Raw genomic sequence first — 13,862 nt, forward strand, 5'->3', positions numbered from 1 at the left:
CCCACACCCAACTCCAGGGTAACATGTGCAGTAACCGCACACTCACAGAGAAAAACATCATATGTTGATGTAGTTGGCGTATATACATCTAGTTCACCACGGTAAAAAAGATACTTTGCTTTTCAAAAAATGTCTCGAATGATATTATTTCTCCATTAAGCTCTTTGGCGCCCGTTCCTGAGTTTCGCGTCGGCGTCGTCGTTGTCCCTCGTAACCAGTTGTCTGTAATTGCACATACATGTATTGCTTGAATTCTTTGCCTCAATCTATCGTAAAGCTGAAACAGCTGATGAGCTTCTCTCAAATTTCGCATTAAGAAGTATCGTAATCGTCGCCATTTTTTTTTTCCTTTCTTGGAGCTCTGTGCTGCTCTTGCCGCTCTAAGTAACACTCAGTAATACATTAAGGAAGCCACGCCGTTAACTGCGGCAATAAAAGGTCATGCGGTCGTTCTACGTTGATTTTGAGGTGTTCATAAAGACAACTAGCAGCTCTACAGAAGCAATAAGTGGCTGCTGGCTGAGGACAAGATGAGAGGAAGGTATGAGTGCGGGAACTCGGTATCCTCAGACTAGTGAAAATCGTGAAAAAGCAGGTACCATTAATCTGTCACTCCGCCCTTTTGTTCACAAACGTCCCATTTGCCATCCTTCATTTTGCCTTCGTAAAGCTTTGTCTCACCTCACCTCTTCCCCTCTGTGTTTCTGACTGATCGTTTTAATTAAGTGAATGACTTTACTAATCTTGAATTTGTGAAAAACACTTTTGGACTACGGCGTGGATGCACGAGCAAGCTTATCATACAGACCTAACACAGAGCAGCACTGCCTCGGAACTGTTTTTCCGCGTTATGGAAGCGAACTCTGAGGTCTCTGTCGCGAGCGCTAGCTCTCTCTCTCTCTCTGCTTCCTACTCAACAGAAAGTACCGTGTTCAAGTGCGGTGTTCTAGGCAGAACACTTTGACGGGCTTGTGGATTCACAATGATAAATAATAAGCTACAGAGATGAGGAGAAAGGAAGATACGATGGCACGCAGAGAGGCGAGGTTTAATGCCAAAATACGGGCGAAGTATGTCAGCAAATGTAGAATAGCGCAAATAAAGTGTTTGGTATCTCAAATATGACGTTAACACTGGCCTGTGTTGCATAGAACAACTTCGGACACTAGACACACATTCTGAAAAGGTTTACGCTACACAAACTTCACTAGAAACCCCGGCGGCTACGTTTTGATGGAGGCGAAACGGAGTGGCGTCCGTGTGCTATGCGATGTCAGTGCACGTTAAAGAACCCCAGGTGGTCGAAATTTCCGGAGTCCTCCACTACGGCGTCTCTCATAGCCTGAGTCGCTTTGGGACGTTAAACCCCACAAACCAACCAACCTATCTTTTTCAGTGCAAGGGACAACGAAGACGTGTTGACGCATCTTCCAGGCTGTCGCCCTTCTTTGAAAAAAATAAATAAATGAATTAGTCGCTTATTCTTCTGCCTTATCGGTATCGCCGAGGATATTTTAGTCTAACTGAAGTCATGACAAGAGCCACTAGCGCACGGCAAAATGAGAAGGTCTTACCCGGGGAAAACTTAATACTAGCGCAGGCTTATTTAACTTCAAAGGGGTGAAAAGTGTTCCTTAAAAGTGTTAATCGACCACGCTGTCAGTTCATTTCCAGAAGCTAATATGAGTTTGCTTTTGCGCGAAAGTGTTACGAAAATGTCGCAAAAAATTGTCCGTCGGCGTAGATTGTTTGCAGCGTCGCTGTCTCGGAAAATCACGAGCATAACCGTGGTAGGTGGTAGTTGGCAAGTGACAAATACCGGCACTCAGCCCCCCCCCCCCCCCCCCCCCCCTCTTCTTTCCCTCTCTCCGCGTTTGAAGTCAAGTAGCCTAAAAAAATCACGAGCATGTCTCTGGCAAGTGGTAATTGGCAGGTGACATGGTCAGGCACTGATTAGCGTGCAGGCTGTATGACGTCACCAGACATGCGACAATGAAGGTTGTAATGAGCTCTCAACTCGGGCAGCTTCTTCCGTATGGGAGGATGTGATGAGAATCGAACAAATTAGACCCCTGCTTCCACCCCTGTTTGAAGCCTGGCAGCCTCGAAAAATCACGACTATGCCTCGGGAAGGTGGTAGTTGCTAAGTGACGTGGCTGGGTCGGTGTTTCATGGGATTGGTCGCAGGTTTTCTAAAACTGCTTGCGCAAAATAAGAGATTCAGCAACAAGCATTGATATCTGTCATTTCTTTGGATATGAAATAACATAATCATGTAGCATGCCACAGAAAAGTAACACAGCCTCATGAATCTGCCCCATGCCTCATGAATCTCATTGATCGTCTCTCAAGTTTGTTTTATGTGTTGGCATTACAGCTCACTTGTTTGCGCTTAACTTGTCGCCGACAGTGCTGTAGAGATGCGTAGATGGGCACTTGACGCGCACTGGATTGACAAGGGCTCACGAACCCCACTTCATCGACGAGTGGACACGCCCACCGGATATAATTAGTATCCGCTATATCAATCAAAGCCACTGTAAGGGGCGCTTGGGCTGCGATTATTTTCAAAAAGGGTTTCATTTTTTTTTTTCACTTGTCAGCATACGACGCTGTTCATTCCGCATACAATATGCCCAAGGACCAACATTGATTTCACATCAGCTTGAAAGCTTATTCTTATGGCGCTGTGTTTGTCTACCGTAATCAGATTTGTGTTCTGGTCGAAGCAGTGGTTGTTTACTTCTAAAACTGCTGTCATGTCATACATTGAGGCTGAAGAGGCAACACTGAATCCTAAAAACCAAATTTACAGTTGCTTTGATGTACACTGGTTTCCTCGTCTACGAGTCAGAATATATGCAGGAGTGTCGTCACGGTCCCGCGAGAGCCTCCATTGCATGGTTACGCCAACCTCCTAACAAATCTCGGGGGACCGTGCCTGGGCATTGTGTTACGGCTTATGCAGGGTCGCGTCAAGCACAGCTGTGCTTTGGAGTCGCGCTCCGTCACCGACCCCCCACCGCGTACTCATGCATGCATTCTTGCTTGCATTGTGCGTATGACTTTGGACAGACCTTAACTGAGGCCCAAGGACCTCGCGTTGTAGGGATAGAGACTGAGCCTCACGAATGTGAATTCTTCGACCAATAGGTTCCGGGTCAGCGATGGCCATCACCACCAGCCTCACCAGAGGGCAGGGACCTCGCCCATAGCCGTCCAGTTAACCTGGTCCTGTGCCAACCACACTTAATTCATTACCCGCAAAATTCCTGATCTCATCCGCTCACCCAACTTTCTGTCGCCTTTAGCTACGCGTTGTCTTCCCATGGAATCCAATTCGTTGCCCTTAAAGACCATCAATCATCCTGCCTTCGTATTACACGATTTACCCACTCATTATCGTTGCCTTGATTCCTTTTAGAATGTCATTAATTGGCGTTTGTTCCCTGACCCATTCAGCCAGCTTCCTGTCCCTTAACGCTACATCTACCATTTTTCTTTCCATAGCTCGCTAGCATTCATGTTTCTGTCCCATATGGTGAGTACGCGTAAGATAGAGCTATTATATACTTTCCTCTGGAAGAATACTGGTAGCATACCGTCCATGATCTGATAGTACTTGTTGAATGCGCTCCATCACAATCTTATTCTTCTAGTTATTTTACTTTCGTGATCTGGATTTGCAGCTATTAGCGGTCCTAAGTATACGTATTCCTTTACTACTTCCAGAACTTCTCTGCATATCGCAAACTGCTTTTCCTGTCCGAGGCTGTTGAACATTACTTTAGTTTTCTGCATTTTGATTCCAGACATATCATTATGATTTGCCTGTCTCTGCCAATAATCATTCTTTGCAATTAGTCACCTAAACTATTCAGCAAGTCATTTTCATCAGGAATCTCAGATTACTAAGATATCCCCTATTGACCCTTATCCATAACTGTTCACTCTCAAGCTCTCTGAATAATGCCTCTAAGCAGGCGGTGAATAGTATACCAAAATGACCGTATGTCCTTGCCTGCCACCCTTCCTTATTGTAATTTTATTACATCCTTCATGGAAGACAATGGTTACTGTGCAACCACTATAGATATCTTCCAGTACTTTCACACATGGCTCATACACACGCTCATCTTGCGATGCCTGCATGACTGCTGATGTTTCTACTGAGTCTAATACTTTCTCATGATATATGAATGCTACGTACATGGGGTTGATTATATTCCGAGCTATTCTGTATCACCTGGTTGATAATATGTATAGGATCGATAGTAAAGTACCCTTTCTGAAAACCTGCCTGATCCATTGGTTGTTTGAAGTTTAAGCTTGCACTGATTCTATTAGCTAGTACCTTAGTAAATATATTTGTACATAACGAACAGTAACTAATGGATAGTAGTGTCATTTTTCAAGTCCTTTCAAATGCATGAAGATATCGTTGGTGTCCTTCCATAATTCTGGTACTCTCGAGGTGATGGGACATTGTGCATACAGGATTGCCAGTTTTTCTAGCATGATGTTCCCATCGACCTTCAACAAATCTATAGTTCATTGATCCTCCTCAGCTTCTTTTTCCTTTCTCATAGCTTCTAGAGCTTTGTAGAGATTAAAACCAGCGGAAAGACGCAGGTAAAGAGATGTACGCAAGACAACGCTGGAAACGTGCCCATAGAATAAGAAACAGGGTCCAGTAGAGTGGAGAGCTGGGCCAGTTGGTACATATTTGTCGGTATTTGTAAATATCCTGTGAACCTCTCTGTGTCTGCGTCTTTCTGGTCGTTTTAATTTCTACAAATGTCTACCAACTGTACCAGCTCTCTACTCTAATGAATTTTAGAGCTTTGTTGGATTCGTTCTTTTAGTACTGGAGGAATTCGTCTGATTGCTCTTCGCTACTGACAATCTACTTAAAGTTCTGACTACTTCAGCTACTGTATAGTTCGGAGTCGAACTCCTCCACTACACTGACTAGCCTATAAATATTATTAATGACAGTGCCACCTTTTTTTTTTCTTTTTTTTTTTTTAGCGCATGCATCAAATTTTTGCTGATGCCTAGTTTCCTCTTGATCGCTTTTAGACTACCGCAGTTCTTTAGAGCATGCTCGGTTCTCTGCATGTTGTTCTTTTTTAAGCCGGACACTTTACGCTTGTTATTAGCTTTGATAGCCCTGCAGTTCTATCCTCTCTGTTGGTTGGGAGCTTTCTTGCTTGGGCGTTTTTTTTTTTTTTTTATCAGATCTTTCGGCTGCTTAGGCAGTTTACTGATGTCCTGTCTAGCTATCCTGCTACCTACATCTACTGCGCACTCAGTAATGACATCTCTGAGATTATTGTTATTTGCTACTATGATATGGTTGTCTTCCTCGGTTAAAGCCTGTAGCGAGTTTCTGAATTTATCTACCTTCCCTCTCATCGCTAATTGGTTTATGGGTTTCTTCCTCATTATCTTCTTTTTTCCCCTCTTCAAATCTAGAACTGGAGACTTTACCCTCATATCTTCACTGTATCGCACCTTTCTGATTCCCTATACATCCTAGACAATGCCAAGGTTAGAAAACAATATGAATTCGATTTAATTTTTACCGTTATCATTAACGCTTTTCCGTGTACGTTGCTTGTTATTTTGTTTGCTGAAGAAGGAATTAATTACCCATAAATAATTGCGTTCTGCAAACTCAACTAGTAACTCTCATCTGCTATTTCTAGAGCCAATGCATATTCACCCACTGTTTGTCTCCAGCCTGCTCCTTGCCTACCTTAGCATTACTGCCGCTAATCAGTACAGTATTCGCATTTACTTTACCAACTGCCGCTTCTGAACCTCCATAAAAGCTTTCAACTACCTGGTCATCATGGCTGCATGTAGGCGCATAGACCTTTGCAACCGTAAATTTATTTCGCTTATTAAGCTTGATTACGATGCCTGCCACTCTCTCAGTAATGCTATATAACACTTCTACGTTACCAGTCATGAGTTTATTGGCAAGAAACCCTGCTATTCGCTCTGCCAAACCTCGACTGCATAGTACGTGCCCGCCCTATAGGACAGTATATTACCACGTAGTCATGACAATGCCAAGGACAGCAAACGAAGAGGCTGGGGTTGCAGTTAAATTAGCTCTTTATTGGGCTGACTCGCGCACACAAAATAATTAAGCAACTCGGCGGTGACGATAACAGCAAACGTGCCCGTCGGTAGTCGAATTAATAATGCCCCTTGCATTCGGCGACGAAACGTTGAGATAATTCAGCTGAGGGGCATTGGGAAAAGTCTGGAATAATGCGGAAGCAGTTGTGCTTGCCCTGCAATTCTTCGAGTCTAATCTCGGCCTATCTCACACTACAGCGAAAATGATAAAGCCGTGTTTCGTGACACAAAGCATGAACAAACAAAGCACACAAGTACGTTCCACGTTTTACAGTTACAGTGATAAGGCCACATACCAGCGGCTGCAGTAAACAGCAAAATAAAAATTTCAAATATTCGCGACAATATGCATGCTCAGCTCCATTTCCCTTCAAACCTTACTATAAGCTCTATGATATCCTATTTAGTACACGTATCAGAGTGGAATGGAACCAGAATCAACGCCACTTGTTTCTGCCGTGGTGAAGAAGCAACCGAAAGTCGATCGGTTGAATCCATAACACATCAGAAGCTGTAAAAATAAGAAAAACGATCTAAAAATCTGCCATGAGCCTGTCGGTTTGTAATGGCGGATACATTCAGCATCTACGTGGCTTAAAGTGTCTTAGCGTCGTCATTATTTCTTAGTCAATATAGACCAACGTCTACACACAGAGAAGGCAATTAAAACAGAAAGCATTAGCAGAATGTTAACATAAACACTAAACAGCAAAAGGACAGGACAGCAAAAGTACTATATACAAGCAGTAATCAACACTAAAGAAAGGTACGCTAAATAAGCACTAAAGAAAAACATTAGAAAAGCGCAAAGGCCAACTTACAAGTTACAAGCAAGATGCAACTTACAAGTTGCCAACCAAAGATGCCTTGCGCAGCGTGAGAGATGCCTTAGTAACGATAAAAGCACGTGGATCTTGCTGTTTCTCAAAAGTGAGAATTAATTTGCAACTGCTGTAAATCACATTCAGCGTGGATGGTCATGTCAGCAAACATTAGCTTGCAGTCTTGTGCTGGCAAGGACAACTCTCGACGAGCGAACGGGACAGTGTGCGAACTATGCGACTGAAAGCATTCGAACCTTTCCGCTGGTTGTTTAAACGTGGGAAATGATCACTATGTCCTGCAGTATTTGCTCTGACCGTACCAACTTGTTCATGCTAAGCTTAACGCAGATGATGTTTCCAGGCGTAGTAGTCTTGTCTCATGACATGATGTACAAGTGACGATGGTTCTTGCAATGCAAGGTGACATAAATTTCCATGGCAAGCATCCACTTGACCACTAACACTGATGGCACGCCTTTCTTATTCCTCAACGCAGGAAACACCGCTGTCGCTCTGCGTCGTCAGACTTCTCTGCAAACCACATACAAGATGCATTGCAACAAAGAGCATGTGCAGGATGTGAGTATATTCTCCACAAATACGTTACGTGCTGATGAAGCTCTTTTAATCTTTGTGCAATCCCGCGTCGATTGGTATAATTGCGGTATTTCGCATGGTTCGCGTAAGACCTCTTTTCTTCTCATCGCCGACAAGGTTTTGTTAGTTTGGCTTTTTGTTTTGTATGCTTTCAAATATGCGAGCCTTTATTTGATACATTGTTGTATTATAGTGTTTTCGTTACGGTTGTTCTGAAGTGCAACATATATCTCCATGTTGAAATATGAAGATATTTTGTGTTTACCATGCGCATAAAAAATCCGCGCTTCCGAATGAAAATGGGGAAAAACCTAATCAAGCTGCTTGTAGTAGCCGCTTTGATCTTGCCCTGGTACGTATTTTCTAGATCGCAGAAGACTGCTGAATAAAACTTGTGATTGTGTGAAACAATGCCAATCTCTTTGCATTGTTGTCGTAGCGACGTGTTTCGGAGTTTAAAGAAATACGCCATTCTTACGATGCTATGTCTTTTGCTGTCTGATGTTAATAAAAATACTAAGATACCCAGGCACAGCATTCTCCTTACATATAGAGATGATACTTTCAGAAAGTGACCACATATCAGCATAACTTGCGAGTTCTCATTTTTTTAACGTTCTCGAAAAGCGAAAGCCTTCCTTCCTTTTTTGTCTGCGTTGCTCATCTCGCCCCAGCGCTTACGAATGTAGTTATAGCAATTAACAACACCTCGAGATTAACTTTCGCTGAGATGAAACATGACCATCTCTCGGAACTATTGAGATGGCTATCTATATGGTGATATATGAGTCAAAGTCGCCAACACTTGCTGGTTGCGTTAAATGTGTGACAACATCTGTAGCTGGTGTATATTCTTTTCTTGCCTCCTCACATGGTTCAACAACTGTCTTCATTTCTAGGTGAAAAAGAAGCCGGAAGGAGGCAGTGGGAGGTGTCGCCGGACACAGTACGCCAGATTTCAAAATCGTACCGCAGCATCGAGCGTCAAGATGACGCAAGCGAAACGACTACCGTCTCCGAACAGAGACTGTCCAGGCAGGAGCGGGCATCCGACAGCAAAGTCTTCCATGCGCAGGCAGTCGCGAATGGCACGGCAATTCTCGGTGATGAGATCGGGGGTCAGAACAGGCAACGAGCTGCGCATGCCGTGGAATCTGGAAAGGCAGCCTTGTCTGGAGACGCCATGGCGTCACACGTTGTTCAGACATCCGAATTTGCGGCCCATGAATCAGAAGAACACATGAAGTCAGAGGCAAACTGTCACCGGCACAGCGCCTCGTGGCAGGCTGACGGCGGTCGAGCTGAAGGCCGGGTATCATCACGATACCGTCCGAAGACATCGCTGAGGCTCGACGGTCCTCACGAATACACTACCACAAGTTCCGAGTACTTCTCGACTGTCGACCACAACCTGGTTTCCAGAGCTGAGCAGTATCGAAGTGAACGGCAAGCGACGTCCGAGTCACGCCATTATCCCTTGACGCGACCACAGACCAGCTTGAGAACGGGGGGCAAGACTCACTATTCTACAACCACTGCTGAAGATTTCAAGCTCCATGACCAAGCCGAGAAGGTGACGAGGCGTCTGCGACCCAGAAGGTTCGACGATCCATCTTACGACACCGCTCACGTAGATGACGAGGGCGATGTCAAGAAAAGGCGGACCGAAGCCGACCACGCAGTTGAAGATCACGTGACCGCAGCGGACGACTTCCAGGACAGAACAGAAGGGATCGTTGCACAAGGCGACTCTTACGGCGGCCAGCTCAGATCGGGGGAACTAGTTTCGTCGGAAGCACAAACATACGAACAATCTTACCTTGAAGCAAACCATCAGCATCGCGAAACGTCAAGAGTTGGCGAAGCGCGCGAGGAGTTCGAAATGCTTCAATCTCAAGTAATGGAAAGTTCGCATCTGACCGACCACCCGTTGGGGGCAATGGCCTCCGATGCATATTTTCAGCCCGAAGTCTCCGCTCCGTTCTATCCCAAAGACAACCTCGCGCTGTCGACGGGTGAGATGGATCTGCGGACGACGAACGAGATGGAATACTACAAGAAAAAGATGGACCGAGTGAGGCCGGTCAAGCCTAAGTCGCTGGCAAAGCTGTTTGGAAGCAATGGTAGCTCTTCTGATGGGGACCTCTACGCGGTTCCTTCACACCGAAATGAAAAACCCTCCAGACTACAGAAAGGCAGAGTCGAACAGACGCATGCTGCTGGGCTCGCATCCACTTGCGACGACTTAAAGATGCACTTGGGAGCTAACAACGTACTCATAAAGCATAAGGCCAAGGGACAAAGGAAAGCCCACTTTGAGGACGACAGTTTCAAGTGGGACGGCCCTGTTTCGTACTCAACTACGACAAACGAGTCGTACAAGAAGCCAGAAAGTAGCCGCGGTAGAGTCGCCCTGTGCAGAAGGCCTCAGAGCCACGATGTCTTCCACAGGTTCACGCAGACAGGAGACGAATTACGGAAAATCAAAGGCAAGAAACAAGATACTGATGAAATCACTATGTTCGGTCGCAAGGATTCTGCGGAGCTCATAGCCGAAATTCAAGGCCTGCTGGGAGCAAAAGACAGCGGGCGCTCTGAAAACAAAGCAGCCAAGCAGAATGCGTCTGTACGCAAGAAAGCCGCATTAGAAAAGACGTCAAAGAGAGAGCGCAGTCAGCAAGCAATAGAAGCTGGGAATTGGCAAGGTTTTCAGCAAGAAGCGCAGGAGCGACCACGAGGACAGCAAAAGGGTAAAGCAGTCAGAAAAGATGCAACTCACAAGGCTCGCTTTGCTGGCCAAGTCTTAAACGGAGAAAGAGTGACCTTTCAAGAGAAGAGAAATGCGGAGATACCAGTGGAACAGCACGAAAGCCGGATGCGAGACGTAGTCGAAATTGATACGGGGCAACAAGAATATCTTGAGTCTTCAGTGACCGCCAGGAAGTATGAGGCCATGCACCAGAAACGAGTGCAAGCTAAGGACGACGTTCATAGGAGTGAAGAGGTCATTGTGGAAGGTAACGAAGCGCAGGGTTACTTTGATCAGGGTGCCGTGAGTTCTGAAGCGCATCGTCTAGTCAAGCAAAGTGCCGAGAGGCCTCTTGTGTCCAGGGTAGAGAATTCGCATTTGAGCGGGGCAGACCAAAACAAGTTTCACTTCTCTACAACAACAGCGGACAGCTTCAAGAACGTTGGCGAAAAAATACAGCCTCCAAAACCCTTTTACCCTAAACCTAATTTGGCGCCCGAAGGGAGCATGAGCTTCGAAACAGTCCACCACGGAGAGTTCACCCCTAAGACTGTCGTGGAAGTGCCGACGCCGGTCAGGCCCGTTTCGACGCTCAAGCTGAGCGACGACACCTCCTACTTGGTCAGAAACGAAGACAAGATCGGCTATTCTAAGGCACCTCCTGTCATTGGCGAGACTAGATTTTCAGTCAGAAAGCCGGAGTCTACGCTTGTACTCGGTCATGATTCCGTGGAATACAAAACGACGTCACAGACTGAGTACAAGGCGCACGAGCTCCGCGAAATGGAGGATATTTACAAGAAGTCGGTTAAAGTCAAACGCGACAGACAGAAGACGTACACTCGGGGACAGCCCGCAGGGGCAGCCTCGGCAGTTCCGGGTGTGCTGCAACAGCGCCAACGCTCTTCGTCCGGCATCGGGAATATGACGACGACCACGCGAGCGGCCTACAAGCCGGTGTCCGTGGAGCGTCCACAACCGTACAGGCCACAGAGCTGCCTGAAGGTCAGAAGCAATGAGGATTCTTACGCCGAAATCTCTACCACCATGAGGGACACGTTCCGGCGCGTCACGCCCACGGCCAGAGTCAAGCCCATCAAACGCGAAGCGAGTCTGAAGAAGCTCGGTGATGACACAGACTACGTGCCCAGGAAGACGACGACCGGCGAGGCCTACCGTGAAGTCAAAATCCCGCCAAAACCTGAACCTTACCGCCCTGTGGATAACCTGAAAGTCACCGGAAGAATGACGTTCTCGACTACGACTCAGGAATCTTACGTGTCGCGCTCGAGCCTGCAGCATCACGCTAGCGAGTTCGTCGAACGCGCAAAGCCGATCAAGAGGGACGCAGTCGCGAAAGACATCATCTTTCCGGTTGACTCTTCGGATGCTCTCGCCCAGGGTGCCACTGACTACGCCTTCACTCGTGGCGCAGAAGAGTCGACAGAAGTGCTGCGGTCGCTGGAAAACACTGGTGCCTACGCTCGCATCAGCAAGGCGCCACGCGAAAGACCACGGACACACCAGAAAGTGGGAAGAGGCACTTTCGAGCACACGACAACGTCCATGGCCGAGTACCAGGATCCGAGGACTCGATCGTGGAAACAGCGCTCAACTGCCACCGGTCGCCTAGTGCGGACGGCGAGTGCGGAATGTCCGGCCGCGTTTCTCAACACAGATAAATCGGAGTATGTCTTCAAAGAGGTCATTGGCGACCATAGGTTCTACCTTCCCGCAGTGCAATGACTGCGCCGGTGCCTGTCAGATGAGCAGTTTTAAATTTTGACCCTTCTCCCCCACGTCTCCGACGCCACCTTTTTACCTTGACGAACACAAAGGCTGCAGGAAACAACAAGGGCGCAATTGTTTCTTGCGTTGTGTTCACAAAACATAGTGTAAGCAGAGTGCTTTCGGCACACTGTTTGTCGAAGCCAAGCTAAATATATAGAGCGCCTAGAGCACGGAAAACCGAATTAAATTTGCTTCTGCGCGTGTCAGTTGCAGCTTCCTTGCGGATAAGGAAATACGGCGTAGGCCTAAATTTAGCCTGTGTTCTTTTTATTTTATTACATCCAAGCGAATCATACGCGGCATTCTACATTGTGCAGTAATCCGAATTGCCTTTTTCGACACGATGATGCGTTTACTGTCAAATACGTCAGAGATTGAGTACGTACCACTTGAGCCAAAAGTACGATTAAATGCGTCAGGGCATTATCCAGTACGGAGGAACAGGGGATCTCTGCCTCGTGACATAGCAACAGCGGGGATGTCAAGCGATGGGAATGAATTCGAAGCCGTTCCAAAGAAAACCATCTCGGCTTCCAGATTCATTTCTTTATTTTATATATATGATACATCGTTCCGTAAAGCATCATGCCTCGTGTTAGTATAGACTCACTATGGAGAATGTTCACTCCTATACTAGATTGAATGCAACTGGTTCAGAAAAAGAAAGCGTATCAAGCACCTCCTCGAAATTCCCATTGTGGGCGCATAAAGTCGCCGACTAGTGAATGACGACAACAGTTCCGGTCGATTTGGACTAGTCTACTTGGTGGCTTTTTTGTAGCTGGAAAACCGCTTTAGCGATTACACGAACTCTTAAGCCTCGTCTGATTTCTGCGCTCACTGGAAATCATGATAGAGAGCTTCTCTTTGTGGATTCTCTAGGGATGTAATGGCACTTCAGAACACACCTCGATGTATTCGACAAGTGTTTCAATCCTTCAGCTGGAGTTCACGAGGCGTGGTGTACTCATTACCTACCATACGCGTCTAGTACCACGTGTGCGTAATTCACTTGCAATTACACTATTGTTTTTATTACTGTCATTTTATATTTCCAAGCATCACGTTAAGTTTGCGTGTCGCCAATTGTGTCGATAAACACATCTTAACGCCTAAAAAGCGTTTTACTGGGAGGCAAACATTGGAACGGGGAAGTTTTTCACGCTGTTAAACCGTACAACCCATGGATTACATGCGGAAATCCTCTTTTTGTTGTCGTCTCTAAAAAGACGAAATTTAAATTAATTATGTGCAACATTACGGAACCTTAAGCCATATGTTACTTGTGAGTGAGAAAACGAACTGATGAATTTCCTCGTGGCGTTTTATAACCTATGCAAAGAAAAGACAGAAAACCCAGTAGAAGGAAGTGCACAGGTGCGGCTTACGTATCGAGATCTAACATAGTCTATATGCGTTGTGTTACTAACAGGCGTGGTTATACATTCGCTGCAATGCGCATATATTTGATTTAGCTTCACCCGTAACTCATCTTCTTATTCTTTATTAGTTTTAGTTTGTTAGAAACGCCGTGCTAAACTTTCATCTCCGAATTAAAGTGCACCATTGTTCATCAGGCAGCGTTATATCAAGAATAGGATTTTTTTTTTTTTTTCTGAGCCCCGGCTACCTGTCACGGGTTGTCCGCGTGCTGCTTCATTATCTGCGCATATCAACGTCCATCAGCCTTCAGCAAAGCCTTGAAGTGTTCTTAGTTTGAAACTGAAGGCCGTTATAGCTTATAATCG

At 46.0% G+C, this 13,862-nt stretch overlaps 1 protein-coding gene across 1 annotated transcript in view; it reads left to right on the forward strand.

Annotated features, from left to right (window-relative positions):
* The window catches only part of LOC146199574 (uncharacterized), a 32,078-nt gene extending 19,298 nt beyond the window's left edge, over positions 1 to 12,780 (forward strand). The window contains exons 2-3 of the mRNA XM_084595086.1: positions 7,474 to 7,556; positions 8,474 to 12,780. Of these exons, the coding sequence (XP_084451212.1) occupies positions 7,474 to 7,556; positions 8,474 to 12,069 (3,679 nt within the window). The 3' untranslated portion in view covers positions 12,070 to 12,780. The remainder of the gene's footprint in view (positions 1 to 7,473; positions 7,557 to 8,473) is intronic.
* Positions 12,781 to 13,862: the final 1,082 nt, after the last annotated feature.

The sequence above is a fragment of the Amblyomma maculatum genome, chromosome 2 (genome assembly GCF_055883805.1).
Source record: "Amblyomma maculatum isolate TAMU_Amacu chromosome 2, ASM5588380v1, whole genome shotgun sequence".
Taxonomy (NCBI): domain Eukaryota; kingdom Metazoa; phylum Arthropoda; class Arachnida; order Ixodida; family Ixodidae; genus Amblyomma; species Amblyomma maculatum.